The following is a 22,562-nucleotide window of genomic DNA, read 5'->3' on the forward strand; positions in this document are numbered from 1 at the left end:
TCGCAGAGAATGCGTGGCAACGGCATTTTCCCGCGAACTCCAAACACATGCAAAAGAAGGCGGATCAGTGGCGGATCAAGAAGGAAGGGAACCACAAAAAAGATAACTTTATAAGGAAAAGCAGCAGCAGAAAAAAATCTACAAAAAAGCGCAGGTGCTTTTAAATAGTCCGAAAATCATTTTTTCAGTGTGAGTTTGATATTTTAGGTGCCAGATTTTCCCTTGACTTCACTTATCTTTGATTATTGTGTTTAGCTCAGTTTTAAAGATACCATTCAAGATATTTTTATCGTTACATACTGATGAGAGCAATTCAACTACATTTTTGACTTTGACCTTTCCTTTGACCTTTGACCTCACTTTTCCTAAATAAGTATCGAATTCATATGCTGATACATACTGATGTAAGCAATTCAACTGCATCAACATTTTTGACTTTGACCTTTTATTTGACCATGACCTCACTTTTATCATTTTATAGTGTATGTTTTGATACACTTGCACTTTGATTTACTATATGGACCTTTAGAACTTTTTTGAAGATTTAGAGCCTTAATATTTCTTAAATTACTTACCAAAAATCAATTATTTTTTTTTAATAAAACTGCCCACTAAAATAGCAGCAACTTGGTTATAATAATTTTTACTTGTAACCACACTGTATACAAAGCAACTTTTATGCGGTACATGAAAGCGTTTGACACGTGACCATGCAGGTAATTATTTTCAAAACATGCAAACTCAGATTAGGCCATTCCAATGATCTTTTAAAAACCTACCTACCTAACCGCAAAAAACACACAAGCCAAAACATAAAACACAGGCTTAAAAGTCATAAAAATTATGCCCTTCAAATGATTTGATCTAACTAAACTGCTTTCAAATTGATAGAAGAAATATCTATTCTTAAGCAAAAACAAGGGATTAAATGTTTAAAATACACCCAATATAACTTTCTGTACAGAATTATTTGGAGAAATTGACAAAATTAAAAAATTTAGACTAAATTAATTAATTTCAGGACTCCTGATTTTGCATGTTTTTTTCTTATATGGGGTTTCAAAAACAAGGTGCACGCAGACGCTATACATAGATAAAACTTGGAATGGCCTTATCAAAGAAGCTATTGTTATGCCCCCATAAACGAAGGTTCAGGGGGTAAAATATAATAGTTTTTGTCGTGTCCGTCTGTCTGTCCCTCTCTCTTTCTCTGTTTGTCCGCAAATTTTAACCTTGTCCATTACTTTTGATTTAGTGAAGCTATGATTTTCATAGTTCACATGTGTATTCCTTTTGACAAGACCTTTCTTTGGGGTACCACCAAATTTGACCTTTAGACCTTGACCTAGTTTGACCCACTATTACACAAAAATTCCAAATTTTTCCTTTGACCATAACTTTGGAACAGTAGATACCAGGACATTTATTCTTCACATATACATTCTTTGCGACAAGACCTCGTATTGGATACCACCAATCTTGAACTTTTGACGTTGGAGATTTATGCACTATTAATAAAAAAAACTTTAACCTTGGCAATAACTTTTGAACGGTAAGGGCTATAGAGCTTTCATACTTCACATATATAATCCTTGTGAGAAGACGCTTCATTGGATACCAAGAGCTTTGACCCTTTGACCTTGACCTTGGAATTTGACCTACTTTAAAAAATCAAAATTTGACCATATCTTTTAAAGGGTAAGAGCTAGTGCTTTCATACTTTATGTTTTTTAACCTTGTGACAAGACCTTTCATTTGATATCAAGACCTTTGACCCTTTGACCTTAGAGTTTGACCTACTTTTACAAATTTTTAACCTTGGCCCTAACTTTTGAACGGCTAGGGCTAGAGCTTCCATACTTCACATCTGTATTCTTTGTGGCAAGAGTATTTATTGATAGATTTCCAGACTTATGAAAAAACATTAACCTTGGTAATAAATTTTAAAGAGTAAGGGCTAGGGCTTTCATACTCCACATATGTAATTCTTTTGACAAGACCTTTACATGTAATTCAATACCAACAACCTTGACCTTCTGACCTTGATCTTGGAGTTTAACCTACTTTTAAAATCTTTTTAAACTTGGCCATAACTTTTGAATGGTTAAGGCTAGGGCTTCCATACTTCACACATGTGTTCTTTGTGGAAATACCTTTTATTGGATACCAATAACCTTGACCTTCTGACCTTGAAGATTTCTGTACTTTTGAAAAAACTTTAGTGTGGCCATAACTTGGGAACACAGAGGCATAGTCACAAACTTAAAAGTGAGGGGGCTCAAGTCCAGAAATTCTTTGACAAGCCAAAAAAAAAAAAAAAAAAACTTTTTTTCAAAGGCAGGTTACTTTCAATTCCAATTTTTTGACCCGCATTATCCAACTATATTACTTCAACAGAAATGCTTACTCAGTTGTTGTACATAGAAAAAATGCCTTAAAATGAGGTTTAATATTATTTCAAAATACCTGTGACTTTGTTCTTCATTAAAAGGTGGGGGGGGGGGCACAGACATACTCTTGCCCCCCCAGATCTGAAAGTGGGGGGGCTAGTGCCCCCGCTGCCCCCCCTGTGACTACGCCTATGGAACAGATGGTGATAGGGCTTTCATGTTTCACAATTGTATTTACAGTTAGAAGACCCTACTTTGGATACCAAATTTGCATTTAAGAAAAGTTTAATCTTCACTATGTTGCCATACGGGGGCATCAGTGTTTCACAAACACATCTTTTTTAACGATTGACGGGCGGTGTATTATTGATCTTCAATCAGGTAGATTTGGGAGGCATTAACAAAAAATTGGGTGTTTAAGAACTTTTTACAATGTATTTCTCTTACCATGGTTCATCTACATATCAAATATTTGCGCCCTCCCCCCCCCCCCAACTTTTTTCCAGAAATAACCTTTTTACTATAGAAATGTTAACTAAAACCCCACTCTTTTTGATAATGTAATTAATGCAGTAAGTTAGTGTAAAAACCAAAAGTCTCTGATGAGACTGTAGCTGTACTGGTCTGTATGTATAACAAAGGAAAAGATTGTATATGTATATTGTTTAACGTCCCTCTCAAGAATTTTTCACTCACATGGAGATGCCACCACTTGCCTATGAAGAGTTGCAACTTTTGTCCTATACACTCAGGGCCATTGAGCAGGGAGGAATCTTTTTCATGCCAGCACCCACTGCCACACGGGACCTCAGTTTATACGGTCTCATCCCAATACTTCGATTCGAAACTTTGTGGAATCTCCTCAGTTTATACAGTCTCATAAGAACACTTCGATTTGAAACTTTGCAACAGGCAGCAATAAATAGAATTATGTATCTTAGTGTAGTCTACATGTATGCATATTATATTGAAATTATACCAAATTGTATGAGGAGTGGCGTTTTAAAGGAATTTCACAGAAATTTCTATTTTTAGTAACCATGGCAGCACCGTTCATCAAAATCAAAAACCCATACTCTATATAATGTATCTTAGTATTTTAGTAACCATAACACTGTTCAAGAAAATCAAAAACCGATGCACTGATGTATGTTCATGTTGTCTACTTGTGTGCCAAGTTATACTGAAATCAGACCAAAACTTTAGGAGGAGTAGCATTTTGAAAAATTGTTTACAGACAGACAGACGTACGGACAACGGACACCTTACTATCACATAAACTCTTCTGGTCTCTGACCAGTAGAGCTAAAAATAGTACCGAAGGATGTTGGAACTTATCCCCTCCAGCAGAAAACAATTGGGGTTTTTTCTTGTTATTTTCGAATTCTTTTCAGATAAGTTTAATCCCTCCTTCAAATTTGATTCTACGTCACTGCTATGTGCTATGTCAGCGATTTTCATGAATAAGAGACTTAACATGACAAAATCAACTTGTATTTAATAATGGGGGGTTGAATATGTATAAGATATGTCGTTTATGATAAAATTTGTGCATTTTAACTAATAATAATAGCAAGATTGCCTGTATTATCATTTATTAAATCTATAAGTTCAAGAAATCTCTTTTGATCTGATGTCAGGATCATCTTTGAATTCCATTCTTTTGTTGAGAAAAGGCATGAAACCTGAAACATTAAAGACAGTATGTAAGTAGTAAAATTGTGCTCTAGCTTTCATTTCTTTTTAGGTCTTATAGATTAATTAATAGAGCAAATACATATTCATGCATTAGTTTGTCTACAGAATAAATACCAAGCATCAATTTTTTTATCAAGCATGTACAGTAAATCAGCCTTATAACGAAATGTCAGGGATGAAAGTTTTTGCTATGGTATAAGCATAATTCAAATGTTCAAAGCATTCATAAGTCGGGGGAAGGATGAAAATCACTTTGCTAAAGCACCAATTCATTATAAGTCTGTTTCCTATAACCATGTTTTACTGTATTAAAACATTATTATTTATCTTGCTATCATCCCACTTTTCTTTAAAACTGAATGATATTTAGAACAGATCTTACCAAATGCCCTGGCTGTTTTGATAAGACTGGCAACATGTTTCTGCATTGGTGTACACAGTCCTGTGGTCCCTCTGTTGTATATCCTCCCCGTGTGGGGTGACACAAACTGACTCAGCAACCGAGCATTCTACAGAAGCAATAAAATTAGAAAAGCTCACTTTGCATTCAGAATATATAAATAATTGCAAATAGTTGAGGAAAAGACTGAAATTTTCACCCAAAGAAAACCATTGGCAACTGAAATGTAGCCAAGGTTGACAATGTATGGTTTTCGAGGAGTGCTAATTTTCAATTTTACTTGCAACTACATGCAATATTATCTATTTTATGATACTGAATACGTTATATAAATGCATACTACTACAGTTATCATTTTAAATGAGCAAATTACCTTGTAATCAAGATGAACATCATATTCACAAAGAATACACTTCCGTTGTTTTTTGGCATATGGATTGGGTGGTTTCTCATTCTTAATAAGTGAAAACTACAATAATACAAAGGTTTCAGAATAAAGATCTCTTCAGCTCAATCAAAATTTTCATTGAACCACAAAATATCTACAAAATTGACATTATATGACAGCTAGATGACTGATAAGATTCATTAGCTTTAATCATATGTCACCTGTGCAGTTGATCATCTAAATAAGCTACTTTCAGTGATCTGTTTGTTTAATAATGCAATTATGATTTGTTTCCTATATCAGCATTAAATTGAACTTTTTTTATGGCACATAATTGCAGATGTATTTAGTTATGCAGCTTGAATATATTTTGTTTTCATTTATCATGTACTATATTGCATTTAATGTTGAAATAAAGGTTTGATGCATGCAGTTGAAACTCAGTGTAATTTTGATGGGACTCGGCAAATTTAGCTAGAATTCAACCTTCTCAAACATGTCAAAAATCTTTCTTTAAGGGACTCAAGATAAGAAATTTCTAGTGAGAACCCTGTCAATGATGCTTTGGGGCATATTTAGTTGAAATCGGCCTTGGTTTTGGAGAAGTCAAAAATGTGAACAAGATGACAGACAGAGGGACAGAAAAAGACAAAATATATGCGAGACACTCTTTTAACAAAAAAATCTCACTTGTACCTTTAGCTGGGGTGAGCTAAAAAAACAGTCAATAGATTGAAATTCACTCTCAGAGAGAGAGAGAGAATACACTTACTTCATCATGAATACCATCCCCTCTCTCTGTCTGCTTGTTCTGTTGCTGAGCTATCACCATTTCACTAAGTATCTTTTCAATATTTTGAATGCTGTAACTTTCTTCAGCTTTTTCTTTACTTTTCAAAGCCTCTATGTACTTCTTTCTGTATTTCAGTCCCCTGGGGGCCCCTTGAACAGAGGCCCTGGGTATCACTCGTGGGTCATCCTCTGCAAGCTTATTCAGAATTTTCTCTGATTCCTCTTTAAGTTTGTCTCCTTTGGGAACTTCATCAGAAGCACCCAAGTCAGTCGGAGTCTCCATTTCTACAAATTTTTCTCCATCCCAGTATCTTGTTGTTACTGTTCTGGATGACAGGGTATACCATCCTGTTTGTATGTGAATGAAAAATATTTCATATTAATGTTACTCAGTCCATATAATCAGTGTTTGAAACTCACTGTAAAATTAGCTAGACAAAGTCACATGCAGGGCTGATTGCTGGTGAAAGTTGTCCGCCCTGCCAAAAATGTACTAGCCCGAAAAAAATTATTGTCTTTTATAAGTTCATTTTAGCAATAATGTGATTGGGGCCAGCTCACTATATATTCCATCCTGGATCTATATGCTGATGAATTCTACCCATTTGCTTGTTGCAACCAGTAATAGTTGATTTGAGAGGGTTTTTATCAAATATCTGAATTTCAATTTATGGAAATTTTTTACACATCCAGCCAGGCATCACTACGTGCAAAATTTGTGTGTCTTGGGTGGTTAGGCGCACAGTTATTTCAAACACTGAATTATAAACTTTTATAATTTTAAATAATAATTTCAACCATTTTTTGTTTTGTTTTGAAGAATGCTGCATTTGCACTATCCATTGTGATTGTTTGTGTAACATGTAAATACAATGTTACACAAATAATGAACATTATTATTTATTACATAATTTGGTACTACATGTATTTAAAAATGCCCTTAGACTTGCAAGTGATAAATCCTGCAAGGTGCAAAAAAGCAAAGGGTTTGTCAGACAGTGTTGGAATAATTTATTAGAAGAGTGAAATATAATGGTATGCGCCGCCAAGGATATTTGCCTGCGTAGCTTAGTGGTAAGAGCACCTGATCAACCTGGGATGCAGAGTCACAGGTTTGATTCTTGGTCCAGACAGACACTTTTTTCTTTTCCCTTCATCATGTTCATACCCGTATATTGGCACTGTCCCATCTTTTCTGTTTTGCCTAGCACAAACAATGAAACTTTGCTATGCTGAACACCAATATATCGATAATAAATACTATGGACATATTATAGTGAGCGCAGCAAGAGTCGCAAAGCGACTCAATAGACTAACGTGTAAGAAAGAGGAAATTTGGAATGAAATCTGTAGTGTACATACGTCAAGCAAATTTTTCTGTGAAACCTTCCCAGAATTCCTTTGCTACCCAATGCCCTTTGCGCGAATAAGGCGAGAGAAATTATAATTTTCGTTTTACGGATCCGCCGACCCGATTTTTTCCGATTTCTAAAAAAAAAAAAAAATCCGGAATTTTCATATCCACCAAAGTTTGGTTTTAAAATTATATTTATCAAATAAAATCTTCAAAACGTTTGACAATGGCAGCACTGAATATGTAATTTAAAGCGTCTTATTCACACAGAATATTAACTAACATGGAGACACAAGCCATGCTTGGTTTGTTTATCAGTGTTATTCTGAAGATATTTGTAAATTAAAAGCATCTTCAGCATTCACAAATGTCCTAATTTATATGAGCCCCACACTCTCAATGAGGTTTTTGGCCAGTTGGCATTGCATTTCAACTAGGCCTCATTAAAAGTAAAGAGAGTTTCGTCTATAGTATTATTTTAGAAAGGTATGTAGTAAGGCTTCTTTCATAATGAGTCCCACTTATGCACAGTCTTCAATTAATCTCTTTATTCTCTTTGAGATTAGTTTGCTGGAATTTTGATTTGAAGACCAGATTATTTAAGTTGTTAGGCTTGTTTACTGCATAAACATGATAAACATTTAATCCAGAACTTGTGAATAATAGTAAGCCTTACTTGATCACCTTGCCATTTTTACATGTAATTGAAATAAAACATATTGTTAATTTTAGTCCTTAAAATGGATGACATTTTTTTTATCATTGTACGATTACTGCTGTTTTAAAAATCTTTTTTTTTTTAAATGATCCTTTCCGTTTTCAAAAATAGCTAGTTTCTTGCATACACTGGTTCATTTTCTGATTTATTCTGTTCATACCCTAGGGCTTTCAAGGAGATTAGATAAAGGCAATACTTTAACTAAAAAAATGGAGATACTTACTGAAAGTGATTTAATCTAAATATTTTATCAAATTTGTCTCCAGAAAATAATTTGGTCAGTACAATTGTAATAATCAGCTTGATAAAAAGTACCAGGTATTTGGGGATTTTGAAAGACTTTCGAATGGTTAAAAACATAAAGGTTTGTTCACATCTTAATTGAATGATAAAAAACTTGCAGTCTCTTTCGCTCTTTTTTTTTTTTTTTTTTTTTCCCCTCCTCCTACCCAATTTTTTTGAAAAAAAAATCCGTAAAACTAAAAATTAAATTTCTCTCGCCTAAATAAACAAATAATAACGTAAAGCATGAAAGGCTTTCAGTTTGTATAAATCTAAAAATTAAAAGAAACAAAAAATAACTCTGCAATAGATAGTTTTCGATGGACCTAATTTTAGCAAAAGTTATCTCCCGTTGGTCGCCATATTTAAGGTCGACTCAGTGAGTTTTCCTCTTTGTCTTACCAAGTTTACGAAAATATAGCAGAAATATTTGGTGGAAAATCTTTATTAAATAATTTTTTTTAAATAAAGGAGGCTTCCAAAAATTTATATACTTCATAAAAATAATGATTCCTAAATTCAAAATCGCAAATATAAAAATTTAAAATTGGTTGAACAATGAAGCAATATGAGCATTTGGACCTCCAGTATGGCTGCCAACGGGAGGTAACTTTTGCTAAATTTAGGTCAAGTGAAAACTATCTATAGACGAATTTCACATTCCTAAGAGTTATCTCCCATTATTGGCGTAACGCTCATTTTCCCCACTTTGTCCTTTGTAAGTTACCTGTTAATATTTTTAATCTTCAAACATTATCGGACAATTTCGATCTGTACCTGTACTGCCATAGTATTGGGCAACATAAAAAACATAATGAAAATATTCATAAAGATTTTATTTCTAAGATACTGACCCATAAAGTTGGTAAAGTTATAGAGTGAAAAACAGTGTCTTATGTCGGTTGACCAAGGATTGACCCCGCAAAGGGAAATAACTTTAGTAAATGTGAAAGTTGTCTATGTCTTTTGACAAAAATTGCACTACGTCTATAGTTTCAACTAGACGCTCGGCTGTTTCCGTAAACCCTGAAGAGCTCTCGCGTGACATCACAGTCTAGATGTCTCGTGCAACTTGATGTTTGAAGTGGCGGATCTACGTTTCAGGTGTATTTTGAAGGTACAACTGCGCTCGCCCAAACGGTCACACCGTAAAACATATTAGATTCATAGACTTTATTTTTGAAGGATTCGTAGTTTTTTGAAGAAACAACATTTTCTTTTTAAAATACTTTAGCTTTATAAATCCTCCCTATCTAGAGTCCCCTGTTTTAAGTCCCATCGAGTTCGAGATAACAAGATTTGACTGTACCTACAAAAAAGGTTTTTAAGATCTGAGGAAATTCGAATTAAATGCATGGCGTATACCATTATGCTATATCTATGAATGTCTTATAATAACAGGAAAATTCTTCTTACCTGGAAATATTTGTCTGTACGTTGATAGCAAAATCTGATCAGCCAATTTTGTCAAAATAGTCCTCATTTTCTCCAAAGTCAGGCGTCAGGCTGCTGGTTGTTAAAACATTGAGGTGAACCAGTTCAAAATAAATTTTCAAATAAGTTGTACAGAAGTTGTTTCGGTTATTATTTTTATTTATTTTGTCTTAATATTGCTCTGATTAAACAAAATTATTGTTGTTCTTTTTACTAGGTCTATTTAAACTCCCTTTTAATCATTATGATATATATATAAGCATTCATGGCATTCATGTTTTCTCTGCTGTGTCAGTTTTACCGCCAAACAGCATGACCAAAAGATTCCTATCACCGGATGTTGATTTTTAATGGCGGACGGTGGTCGTAGCATAGAACGCTGCAGTAATGTCACAGAAATTAAAACGGCCATCCTCTGCAAGAAGGCACATAAAACTTGATACATTTTCATCATTTGTCAGGTACTGTCTCAACCATTCAGGCCTTTTTCAATGATTATTTTTCTTTCAGGTTGAATGTGTGTGATTCATGCAAACTGTTTAATGTTTTAAAGTTATCCAGTGCTTCAAAAAGGAAATACCCCCCCCCCCTTTTAAAATCATCTCCATGTAGCAAGGAAGATAAAGAGGTCTAGCAAAATCAATAAATATATAGTCTGTTTCAGAGTACCAGCACCATCTCTTTTAGCAGTGTATCATAGACCTAGACTTGCTCAAATTCTCTATGTTTTTATTGTTGGTTTTTTTTTTATATATATAAATATTTTTTACAAATTCTTTATTCTTATTTGTATTTGCTGCCCTCTGCTCTCTGTCATAATTAAATGTTATCAAACATCTATGTTTGACATTATCAAAAAGTATGAAAGAGAGCACTAAAACATAGAGACTTGAGCAAGTCTACATAGTACCAACATAATCTTTCAGCTATGTATCTCAACATGCTCAAGATACACAATACATGTACCTTATCCTATAATTTAGATGTGTCCATGGTTTTCTCTCGATTTTTTGCCTTGATATCATCCATGGATTTTATATGAAATAACATGAAAAATTAATTCAAATTTTTGATTTATCTAACAATGTACAAAACTTAAAAAAAGGGATCAATTAGTTCATTAAAAGTGACTAACCAGTGTACTGTGATGTAAATTTATCAGTTACATAATGACTTCCAGGAGATGTCAGAGCCCCCACCCCCACCCCATCATTTTTTTCAAAGAAGAATCTTTTTGTCTTTGAATGTGAATAGGAACATTCATATAAAGCCAACCATTCTCTTACACATTTACTACAGAATGAAATTCAGTGCATAGAAACTATATGTGATTTTATAAATTAATAAAATAATAATAATAATAATAATTGTTTTTCAGAAAAAAGGAGTGTTACCAAAGAATCATATTTATTACTACAGCAATATTTGACAGTTAAGGATCAACTTTCAAATAATGTTACAGTACATAATCTGCATGTACACCAGATAATTTTTTTTTCAACTATATCTGATTATCAGTTATGGCCTTTGTACAAGCAGGGATTAATCTAGGTTTTTGGCGAAACTACCCTTTCTATTATCAGTTATGGCCTTTGTACATGCAGGGATTAATCTAGGTTTTGGGGGAAACTACTCTTTGAACCACTTGAGCGAGTGCAGGGCAAGCCCTTCTTGGGGGCCAATTGAATTTCAGCATTCTTATGACCATTTTAAGTGCATAAAGTAGCAAAGTAAAACCATATTTCTCAGTTTTTATGAAGGAAAAAAAATTTGGGTTTTTATTATTGTAAGGGGAATATTTTACTCATCAAAAGAGGAAAATTAGATCTTCATGGGAAATTTTCTCGAGGGGAAAAACACTGTATATCAGTAATAAATATGCCCTAGATTAATCCCTGACACGTCAAGTTGAATGTAGACATTATCATAGTAAAATGACCATATAGAGTTACATTTTATTCTGAAATTTTGTTCAATAAATTTTATCTCATTCTTTTTTTTTTTGTTATTCTGAAGTGGGTCCAGATTAAGGACAGTTCAGGAGTTACTGAAATCCGAAGATCATGACAACAAGCCAGATGCCATTCTCTGTATTGCAGGTATATTTGTTTACTTATTCAAATTATCAAAATGCTTGACTGTACTGTAAAAAATTGCAAGTTTTATCTTGATTAAGTATGATTACCATAAATAATTTTAATTGCATCAACAGTAAGCATTTTTTGATAGATTTGTATTTTTAGTTTTAGATTAAAAAGGATTGTCAATTTTGTAAACTTGTCTAGGTCCGGGAAGATGATCAATTTTCTGCTTTGATTTTTTTATGTTATACTTTTTCATGATACAGTTAAATGATAACTTTGTTTTATTTCCTTCCTAGGAATAGACAGTCGTTATCATGAAGGAAGCACAGAGTTCATTGATTACCTATTATTTGGATTCTTTGAACGGAGAAAGGCAGAGCTTGAACAGTATGCTTTTTAGTTGAAATTGTATTAATTAAAAGAAGTATTGGGAATATATAAAATGATAGAATACTTTATGCCTGATTAATTTGGTGTATTGAAATTTCTGTGCAAAGTATGGCTATGTTGTCCATGCATCTTTAATTGTCTTTGCAATCATGAATAAGTTCCCTTTAAGTTAATGAACGTTCACTGAAATTCAATCATACTATAGATTCCTTATTTTTCGCAAGTACTTTTTATCGCGAATGGGCTCTTCAACAGCAAATCGCGAAAATAAGAATTCGCGAATAGACGGTTGATCAAGAGTTTTAACATAAATTACAGCACCAAAGAAATAAAGGTGAGTAATTTAATTTCACATGTGGTGCTTCTCGCAAAATTACGTGATAATTAATTCCACGCGTATATTTAGGAATCTACAGTAATATCACAAGTCCTTATATTTTGAATTTTTCTGTTACATCAAGTTCCAGATAATAAGGTTTGACTGTAATGTGGATGGCAAAATGTACAAAACTATCAACACACTACCATCCCCCCCCCCCCCCCCCCCCCACACACACACCAAAAAAAATTACATAATCATGAATAATTTGCAGTATAATATCTGGTATAATGACGACAGATAAAAATGCATTCTCATTTCATAAAACCAGTTAACTTTGAATTTTAGCACCAATGAATACATCAATCTTATTTTTTTTTAATGTGAAAGGTCTTTTTCATAAATAATTCTGGTATGAAATGCATTTGTTTTTATTTGTAGATCTGGTTTTGAGGAAGAAGTTATTGATGGTGAGATTAAAATTTCATTTATTTCATGAACTTATGAGAAAATCTGTAAAAGTTTATATTAGTATTTGTCTGTTTTCTTTGCAGACATTGTAGATCAAATTAGTAAGTGTATTATGTTGGAGTTCAAGCCAACACTTAAAACAAAATGTTATACTTTGGTTTTTCAACTTTTTGGTTTTTTTATTCCTGTATTACCTTTAATTTTATAAAATTAAATACATGTATACACATTTTTTCTTATTCTTCTTTGGACAATTGTAAGTCATAATTCAAGTTTGGTCTCTATACGTATAACAACTCAATTCCATAAAGATGTTTTTGATTAAGATGTCAATTTACAAATTGTTCATAATTTTTATAATAATTATTAATTTTATAAAGTATATGTATATTGTTTCTTTATTAGTATCACATACATATTGAATAGAGTGCAGTATATGTTTATTCCTGTATTATAGACTTGATATTGCTGATCAGAAGACATGAAGTGGACATATACTGTAACCCTATCAATTATCACTACCTCTTACCATATGTGGCACACTGGAGGAATCTACGATTTCACTGCTTGTCAGATTCAGAGGTGGGTTTTATTACTGTAGATCATCAGACTTTTAGGGACACCTTATTGTCATGAGAAAGGTATTTGGTATTTATAATGGAGACAAAATTTTCACAGATTCTGGCTATTATTTTATATGATCTATACTAAGACAGATATCTGGTAAAAAAAAAAAAAAAAAATCACAAGCAAACCTATATAGAAATAAAGTTTTGGCTAGTAAAAAAGTGATTTACAGTGTTTGTGTAGATAACAATTTGATGACCTTCTGTTAGCTTTACCATATAATTCAAATGCCAAAGAATATAGGAAACATTTGACATGATTTGTACCTTGTATATACCCTGTATATTTGACTAGTATGAAGATGAAGAGGCTGCAGAGGAATTTAAAATCCAGTCCTTTATAGCCATGGTACAGGGTGTGAAGAAAGTTGGTATCCCCCATAATGTGCTGGGTGAGAAACCGTTCAAATTATGCATTTCATTCTTTAGTATGGTAAATGAAAAGGTTTCTGTTGATGTAAATATTAACTTTAATTTTCATTAACAACTATAAAACTGTTAAAACTGTTAAAATGTTCATAGTTAAATTTCTCATACATGTATTGTATAACATTATAATTTTTCACAAAGTATATGTCTAAATTATTAAATTTTAATACATTTACCGGTACAATTAATTGTATATACATTGAAGCTATTTATATGACTGTCCGTAGATTTCCCTATAATATTTCATTACATGTATATTTGTTGGACAATTTTTCTTTTCACAGGGCACCCTGCTAAATTTGATCACATGATGATTGAGAAATGGCCTATCATCCAAGCATATGCATTAGAGGATTATAAAGGGTAAGTTAGAATTAAGGTAACTTATATAATTCATAGATAGATATCACTGCTATAAATTGTTCTATGACTGTGTAAGAATTTGTTGTGTTACAAGTGAATTGTTTTAATTACAGAGGTGGATTCTTCACATTGCAATATGAGGTATGTACAGTGTTCATGTTTTAGTTGTGGTTTACACTGTAATTGGACTGTGAAGTTGAAAGAGGATTCTTTATTTTCAGCATATTTTTTATCTATCAATTATTTCAAAACAATATTATCCATATCTACTTAACATATTTCAAAATGAGCAATATATCCCATCTGTTCTATCATACTTGTATAACTATTTATTTTTACTATTTATATTCATATATTGACAGATGGTTGATCTGATCTGTACTATTTGTTCAGCTATATGTTGACTATTTTTGTTGGCAGTGGTTGATGTGTTCTGTACTACTTCTTAAACTATTTATGTTGACAGGTTGTTGATTTGTTCTGTACTACTTGTATAACTATGTATTTTGACTATGTATGTTGACAGGTGGTTGATGTTGGACCACAACTTTCTAACATTTACAGTCTTATGGATCCTTGTGCTATGGAAGTTCTCCTTACTGAGGTATGCATAATCAAAGGGAGGTAAATTTTTAACTGTAGCTCTTCATTTTTAATGGTATATCCAAATATGTATCATGCATTTACTGCCCAATTAATAATTTTTGTCTGTGTGGCATGAAGAGGAACATGAATTTGTGTCCTCCATGAAATGTAAAAATTTCAAATTTATAACTACCCAACACTTCATCAATCTGAAATTCAGATTCCTTCAAAACAATTTTTTTTCCTCAAGCCTAAGTTGACTCCACAGAAATGTAATTTTATAGTAATAGTCGTGCATGGAATTAAAATGCATGAAAGAGAGAGTGAGTGAGAAAGAGAGATTTTAACAAACAGGAACATGATGAATATTTATGGAATATACATATATTTTAGCAAATGACCCAGTTTGAAAGACAATGGCAGACCTTGATAGACAATCTGAACATCAACATGTAAGTAACACCAATAAAATAACAAATAGACATACATCTCCAAAGAATCTGCTTATTTTTAAAGGATGTCTCTTTCTTCTTACCATAAGTTCATAATTTATGCCCTCGAAAAAGTTTGATTAATTAAATATGATTTACTGTACAAATAAGTAATGAGTTTAGTAATCTAAATTGAGTTGCACCTAAATAATGAATTATTGCATACTTAAATTTAGAATACAATGTACTATGGAATCATCACATTTTGAGATGGCTCAGTTTCCTTGAGATTTGTGGATACCTCTCTTCCAAGAATTAATATATTCCAGGAATTAATAAACTGTTTACACAGTCATATTTCTTGCTACATAAGTGACTATATGAAATCACTTCCCCAAGAACCTATTAAGGATGTACAACACACCTACCCCAAAAAATTCCTGTCGTTTAATTTTCGTTATTTTTGTATATTTAGTACATGACTATATCTACTGCATGTATGCATATTTTGGACAAAATCGTTCGAGTGGTTTTTGGACAGGAACTTCCGAAAGTTACCCCCCTTTAGTTGTTTACAAGGAGAGAAATTTTTTAATCAATGAACTACTTAAATCTTGATTTTCAAAAAAACCAGGTTAGATATAAATGTCAAATTTCATTGGCTTATTCTTTTAACCATTTAACACAAAAACATAGTCATCTTTTTGATATACATATCATCAAAACAATTTTTAGCTCTGCTGGTCAGAGACCAGAAGAGCTTATGCGATAGTAAGGTGTCCGTCGTCCGTCCGTCTGTCTGTCTAGCTGTCCGTCTGTCTGTAAACAATTTTTCAAAACGCTACTCCTCCTACAGTTTTGGTCTGATTTTAATATAACTTAGCACACAAGTAGACTACACTAAGATACATAAAATAGTGCATCGGTTTTTGATTTCGATGGACGGTGTTGCCATGGTTACTAAAAATATAATTTTCTGTGAAATTTCTTTAAAATGCTACTCCTCCTTCTACAGTTTTGGTCTGATTTCAATATTACTTGGCAAATAAGTAGACAACACTAAGATACATAAAATAGTGCATCGGTTTTTGATTTCGATGAACGGTATTTTGATAGTTACTAAAAATAGAATTTTCTGTGAAATTCCTTTAAAACGCTACTCCTTCTACAGTTTTGGTCTGATTTCAATATTACTTGGCACACAAGTAGACTACACTAAGATACATAAAATAGTGCATCGGTGTTCGATTTTGATGAACGGTGTTGCCATGGTTACTAAAAATAGAATTTTGTGGAAAATCCTTTAACCTCCTTCCCCGCAGTCACGCATTTTAACGCATAAACCATTTCCTATTTCTGATGCAATATCACGCATTTACCGTTTCCCCGCAATCACGCATTATCACGCACTTTAAAAAGTTCATTAAATCTTCAATTTATTGCCAGATTCCAACTATTTCATACTTGCTTAATCTCATAAAATAAGAAAAATTATTTTCTAATTAAAATATTCGGTCATGACATTATTTACGCTAAACTTTAGAGAAACTTGTACCCTGCTAGAAAGTGCTTGCGGGGAAATGGTAACGTAATATTTCTATGACGTGAGGATTCAGTTTATTTTGCATAACAATTTTGTAAGTTGTAAAGTGTTAAAACGCTACTCCTTCTACAGTTTTGGTCTGATTTCAATATTACTTGGCACACAAGTAGACTAAACTAAGATACATAAAATAGAGCATCGGTTTTTGATTTCGATGAACGATGTTGCCATGGTTACTAAAAGTAGAATTTTCTGTGAAATTTCTTTAAAATGCTACTCCTCCTACAGTTTTGATCTGATTTCAATAAAACTTGATGCACATGTAGACTACACAAGATACATAAAATAGTGCATTGGATTTTGATTTCTATGAACGGTGTTGCCATGGTTACTAAAAATAGAATTTTCTGTGAAATTCCTTTAAAACGCTACTCCTTCTACAGTTTGGTCTGATTTCAATATTACTTGGCACGCAAGTAGACTACACTAAGATACATAAAATAGTGCATCGGTTTTTTATTTCGATGAACGGTGTTGCCATGGTTACTAAAAATAGAATTTTCTGTGAAATTCCTTTAAAACGCTACTCCTTCTACAGTTTTGGTCTGATGGCAATGGCCTCTTTTCTCATCCTTTCTTATAAGTACAAACCAGTAGAGCTACAGTCTCGACAGAGACTTCTGGTTAAAGACCTTAAACTGAAAAACTATGAATTTTCTAAGTCTTGAAAATTGCGTTTTTTTCAAATTCAAAATTTTTTTTGTGAAAAAACCTGTCGTTTAATTTTTGTAAAAAACTTTCTTTAGGTAGCTGGTAGTAAAAATAATCTTAATAATTTTTTGTATAATTTTTGTACGACCAGTTTTGATTCAATAGCGGAAAATTACCCCCTCCCCCTTTCTCAATAAAACACGTTCCCACGCGTCTTTCAGACGGGGGTCGATCACTTTGTTATATCAATCTACAAATACACATTTAAAAAATTAAATTGGAATATTGCTTTTGCTTCAAAAATATATTAACTTACAAATTTAAAAGTTCTCATATGTAAAGCGTATTTAAATGTAGATTTTTAGGCAATTTTTGAATACCCCTATCACCCCCACCCCTTCCTTTTTTGCGTCGCAGACCATTTAGCGTTTGACGAAACGTCGTTTACAGTGCAAATATACTGGTATTTCGTCAAGAATCCCGGAGGTATGCATTAGTTTTTAAATTCATGAATGCAGAATAAATATTGACTACTCTTTTTATATGTATCAGGAAAAAATTACTGAAAGATTTTAGTGTCTAGTCCATATACGTATGCGTTATGCATTCCTAGTATCTCATGAAACCTGGATACGAATTCAAGTTTTGTTTCTTTAATTTTATACATTAAAAAAATGGTGTATGTTCAACTCTCCTGTCCTGTGATATAAATGGAATAATTGTAGTTTCTTTCATGTCATCTTTTCAAACGAGACAGTATGTGGCCGTGGGGATACATCGACATTTGCATTAGATGTACATACACCCTCATGATATTGTACGCATTTCTTTCAATGTCGTCGCTTCTAAAGTTAAAATGAAAATTCCGTATTCGTCCACATGAACATCAAAATATCAATAATTAAACTCTTCATCTATTTCAATTTATATCAAATCGCACATTGATATTCTCTAAAATCTTACAGGCTACGTTTTGTTTTGATTCGAGGAAATGCGAACCGACATTGTTGACAGAAAGTCAAAGTTAAGATTTGCTGCAATAGGATATTCATGAATGCAGATAATTTCAGTAACAAGTAAACAATTCTTTTCAATTCTATATTTACATTGTGCATTTGAGGTCTATAGTATTCAATTCTCGGATTTATCAGGTCTTTGGATTCTGTGGAAAACCGTGAATAAAGGGAGGAAAATAAACATCTCCTACATTTTCAGAGTTGTTCCTCTTTGATCAGTAAGGGTCTGAGAACAACATCGATTTTACATTGTAACAAGTTTTTTGTTTATTTATTGTTGTTTTATTTAATTAAAGAAGAAAAACAATATTTATATCGTGTATGCACAAATTGTAATGAAGACCATTAATCGGAATGTTATATAGCCAATTGTAATAATGAGAATTTCGGCAAAATAAAATTTTAAGAATAAAAAAAAATGCTGCGCTTTGATCAAAAATACAATTTTTTGTATATGAAATGAAATGAAATAAACATTAAGGGATGGTATTTTAAGTCTTGCTTTTTACGGAGTTTAATCGGGTTAAATAAAAAAATACTAATTAATTGAGTATGGTACGCACAATCACAGCCAAGCCCCATATCCCAATTTTCTTTCATGATTGATATACATCGGGATCGTTTTACTCGTCGTTTTGACGCTTTATTTCTGATGTTAAATTTGATGTTACGTCAAACGTTCAATTGAAATCGCAAGAGTTATCTCCCCAGTGTGTTGTACGTCTTTAAATTAAAGCAATCCACAAAACGTCGACCCCAATAATGTAAATGATTTCTACAATAGTTATAAATGTTTATGAATTGTTATCTTTACAGATCTACTGGGATAGGCAGACTTACAGAGAACAAAGTGTGCGAGGTACTAATGTTAATGCTGTAAATTGGTCCTTCACAGGGCCATGGGTATAAATGTACGACCTGACTTCTGAAATTTACAAAACAGCTGTCTATTCATGAGAACATTTTTATGTAATTTTGTAAAATGTCTGCAAGCACAAATTTCAATCTTGTGTTTATTTTTATAATGAAATATTATATAAAAACAAAATCAGAATTCATCAGAATTTCATCTCACTTTTGCTCATAAATGAAAAATAACTCATGAAAAAAAAGTGATCGGCAGTATAGTTGACAATTATACCATAATCACTTTAAAGAGATTTATTGTTGAATCATATGGTAATCAGTAATGCTGATTTTTTGTCAATTCTGCTTGTTTGAAAAAAAAAAAACAACTATAAATTGGTCAAATATAAAGAATCAAGGTTATGCTAAAGAAAAAAGTATTATAAATCATGGATAATGCTAATTTTCAAATTTAATTTATTTCTAGCCCCTTTGGAGTTATTTTAAACATGGAAAAGTAGCATCCCAGGAAACCAATACCATGTAAGCATGAGTGTTAAATGCCAAAATCTCATCCCTTTTTATAAAAGAGAGTGATTTCTACCAGGGCTTTTGATTGCTTTTAATCAGACTTTAAACTGAATGCTAGCCCTTGTTTCCAATGATGATATGACTTTTATGCAACCGTATCAATTATTTTCCAATATTCATTTCTGCCTAAAAGGGTGATAACAAAACATCAGAAAATCAAAAATAAAGCAAGCTTTAAAAAAAAAAATGAAGATGTATGTTAATTTTGCCAGTTTTTGCCGGAATGTTCCAAATTTTTAATGTTAACAACCTTTGTTCCATTTCAAAAAGTGATGTAAGAGCCTTTTCTACTTATATGTATTTCTTTTCTTAAAGTGACTTCACCCATATTTTAGAATGACTTTGATTTTTAAAAAATGCTCATGAATTACAGAGAAAGACAGAGACAGCCCTTTGTTTTGTGTGGGACAAACAGTCGACGCATTGTACTAGATGATGTCCGACGCTGCAAAACAACAGTTAATTCAGAAATCTCTCAATGTGGTGTCAACAATGGACCTCCAAAGTTTATGGTGTGTGGAACATTTTTGTCTAAAAAATATTTTTATTATAATTTCACTTTGAACATGAACATTTACAAAGTATATTAAACATTTCGATTTTATTTTGAATTGAACTATTTGCATCGTGTCATTTGATGGAACTGAACTTTTGAATTTTGTTAATACACATGATTATAGTAGTGAACTAAATTATATTCACAACTTAATCTTTTCTGTTAATGAAATTTAAAGATAAAGTAGTGTGTTTAATTATAAAATAACTGGTATTTTTTTTTCCAGTAAATAAAATTTATATGCACATATTTGCAAGGAAAAGTGTATTGACTGTTTTAAGGTTATAAATGGCCTCTGTAATGATATTAGATAATTTGCAAGGTTTATTTTATGTGTATTGATATTTCAGGTGTGTCATGGGATATCTCCAAGAGGCCCACTTTGTTGCACTAGAACATATTTCTTTAACAACGGTAAGTTAATATATTTTTTTGAGTGATATTTGATCGCCTGCACTGAAAGTCTTATGCAACATACATGCTTAATATGTACTTCTGCTTGTCTATCTATAACCTATCTATAGTCATCCATCTTTCATATTCTCTTGATACTAAAATGAATTATTGTATGGATAGAACATCAATTGAAGGGGGACTAAAGCTGTGAATTCTTACTTCTGTCCCCAGGGACCTAAACAGTGGGATCAAAATCTGTGCAATCTTTTCTTTAAAAATGTGTTCTTTATCCTTGACATCTAACTATTAAACCTCTACCAGGGGTCTGCTATAGTTGCTAGTGATCCAGCCATTATTATTTCTCAATAAAGTCGGGGGGTATAGTAAAGCACTTGTGAGTGTGTGGATGATCGGATAAGTGAGTTATTGCATGCATAATAGAAGTAAAGCTTATGGCTTGCAAAAAGAGAGGGGGTTATACAGTTTTACCCTTGTATATCTAGCTGTGTGTCCATGCATCCATCAATCTGTCCACAGCAAATTTTCTCGGGCATTAGTTACTGCTGTATACTGTAAATGCAGATGCTTGAAATTTTAGTACACTATTTGATTTGGCATGTCACATGGTGGGATTCATCTTTGTACGAATCAGATGTCAACTTCCTGTTTATCTATGTGTCTGTCTGTATCAATTTCCATCAAAGTTTTGTGGGTATTACTAAAGAGCATTGTTGTTTACAAATGAAAATGATAGAGGTGTAAAACAGAAGAATCACAACCTCCTTCCTAAAAAAAATGCTCTTTCTTACTTTTGATCAATTTCAATTTGGAAGAAAAAGAAAGTCATTTCAGACTCAAGGATGACCAAATTTAAAGTTCTTGCATTAAAAATTTTGCTGTTCCATTTAATAGTTGACTGTAGAGGGAAAAATATGTAGGAGTTGTTGCCCTTACTTTAGAGTATGTTCATTGTTGTAGCCAAATTAGATACATTTATATTAAGGTAAAAAAAAAATGGTTTTGCTAATCAATTTAAAAATGCATTCAAAATGTATCAAAAATTCTAAAAAGTACATGTATATTGAAGATATTCATAGTTTTAAAGTTGAATATAAACTGAGTTCATTTCACTTAATTAATTGTGAGACTATTTTTTTTTTAATTCATTTGTGCTGCTTCACACAAGTGAAAATAAAAAAAAAAATAATCTAGTCTCATGAGTGAAAAATAGAGAGGATATACTCATGAAGATATTAAAAATAAAGTCCTGTTGTACATTGAAATAAATTCCATATTCAACTAAAAAACATGGAATTTTCTGTTTATTACATTTTAATGTCCCCGCCATAAAATTACGGGGGCAAATAATGTTGAACTGTTTTATCATTCTGTCATCATTTACTTTCCGTTCATTATCTCAAGAACAGTTGCACACATTCAATTCATACTATACATGTATTTGACATTTGGATAAGTCATAGGAATTCCCTCTGCCTCTATCTTTTCATAACACAGTGTCATAGCTAGGCTGTGACATCATAGTCAAAGGTTGAGACGTTGTTATAGCTAAGAAATTGTAAGATTGAAAACATTATACCAGTAAATAATGGATTTCAATAGCATATTTGAAGAAACTGTGGCTGCTTCAGTGTCTATCAGGATGGTATATTTACTTTATCTTATAACAGACCAGGGAGTATTTTTTAACAACACTATTTGTGAAGGGAAGGCAAATCAAGAGTGTTGCTG

General features: G+C 32.3%; 2 protein-coding genes across 3 annotated transcripts in view; one reads left to right on the plus strand and one right to left on the minus strand.

Moving 5' to 3' along the window:
• Positions 1-3,968: 3,968 nt before the first annotated feature.
• On the minus strand, positions 3,969-9,554 carry LOC134229740 (uncharacterized). Its single transcript, XM_062711526.1, has 5 exons — positions 9,439-9,554; positions 5,649-6,016; positions 4,862-4,957; positions 4,471-4,597; positions 3,969-4,075 (listed from the first exon to the last, which is right to left on the minus strand). Exons 1-5 carry the CDS (start codon positions 9,503-9,505, stop codon positions 4,002-4,004), a joined length of 732 nt encoding a protein of 243 aa, XP_062567510.1. The 5' UTR covers positions 9,506-9,554; the 3' UTR covers positions 3,969-4,001.
• A 217-nt stretch (positions 9,555-9,771) lies between these two features.
• LOC134229746 (dynein axonemal assembly factor 9-like) overlaps positions 9,772-22,562 on the plus strand; it is a 33,280-nt gene continuing 20,489 nt past the window's right edge. The window contains exons 1-15 of one of the 2 annotated variants that reach the window (XM_062711532.1): positions 9,772-9,917; positions 11,473-11,555; positions 11,837-11,927; positions 12,691-12,719; positions 12,804-12,821; positions 13,178-13,302; positions 13,642-13,738; positions 14,060-14,138; positions 14,252-14,279; positions 14,665-14,742; positions 15,117-15,175; positions 19,241-19,283; positions 19,758-19,813; positions 20,235-20,373; positions 20,768-20,831. In XM_062711532.1, the coding sequence (XP_062567516.1) occupies positions 9,844-9,917; positions 11,473-11,555; positions 11,837-11,927; positions 12,691-12,719; positions 12,804-12,821; positions 13,178-13,302; positions 13,642-13,738; positions 14,060-14,138; positions 14,252-14,279; positions 14,665-14,742; positions 15,117-15,175; positions 19,241-19,283; positions 19,758-19,813; positions 20,235-20,373; positions 20,768-20,831 (1,063 nt within the window). In that variant the 5' untranslated portion in view covers positions 9,772-9,843. The remainder of the gene's footprint in view (positions 9,918-11,472; positions 11,556-11,836; positions 11,928-12,690; positions 12,720-12,803; positions 12,822-13,177; positions 13,303-13,641; positions 13,739-14,059; positions 14,139-14,251; positions 14,280-14,664; positions 14,743-15,116; positions 15,176-19,240; positions 19,284-19,757; positions 19,814-20,234; positions 20,374-20,767; positions 20,832-22,562) is intronic. The other variant, XM_062711533.1, reaches the window with a different exon arrangement.

Source organism: Saccostrea cucullata, unplaced genomic scaffold (assembly GCF_032062105.1).
Source record: "Saccostrea cucullata isolate Sc308-1 unplaced genomic scaffold, CSIRO_AGI_Scuc_v1 ctg287, whole genome shotgun sequence".
NCBI lineage: Eukaryota > Metazoa > Mollusca > Bivalvia > Ostreida > Ostreidae > Saccostrea > Saccostrea cuccullata.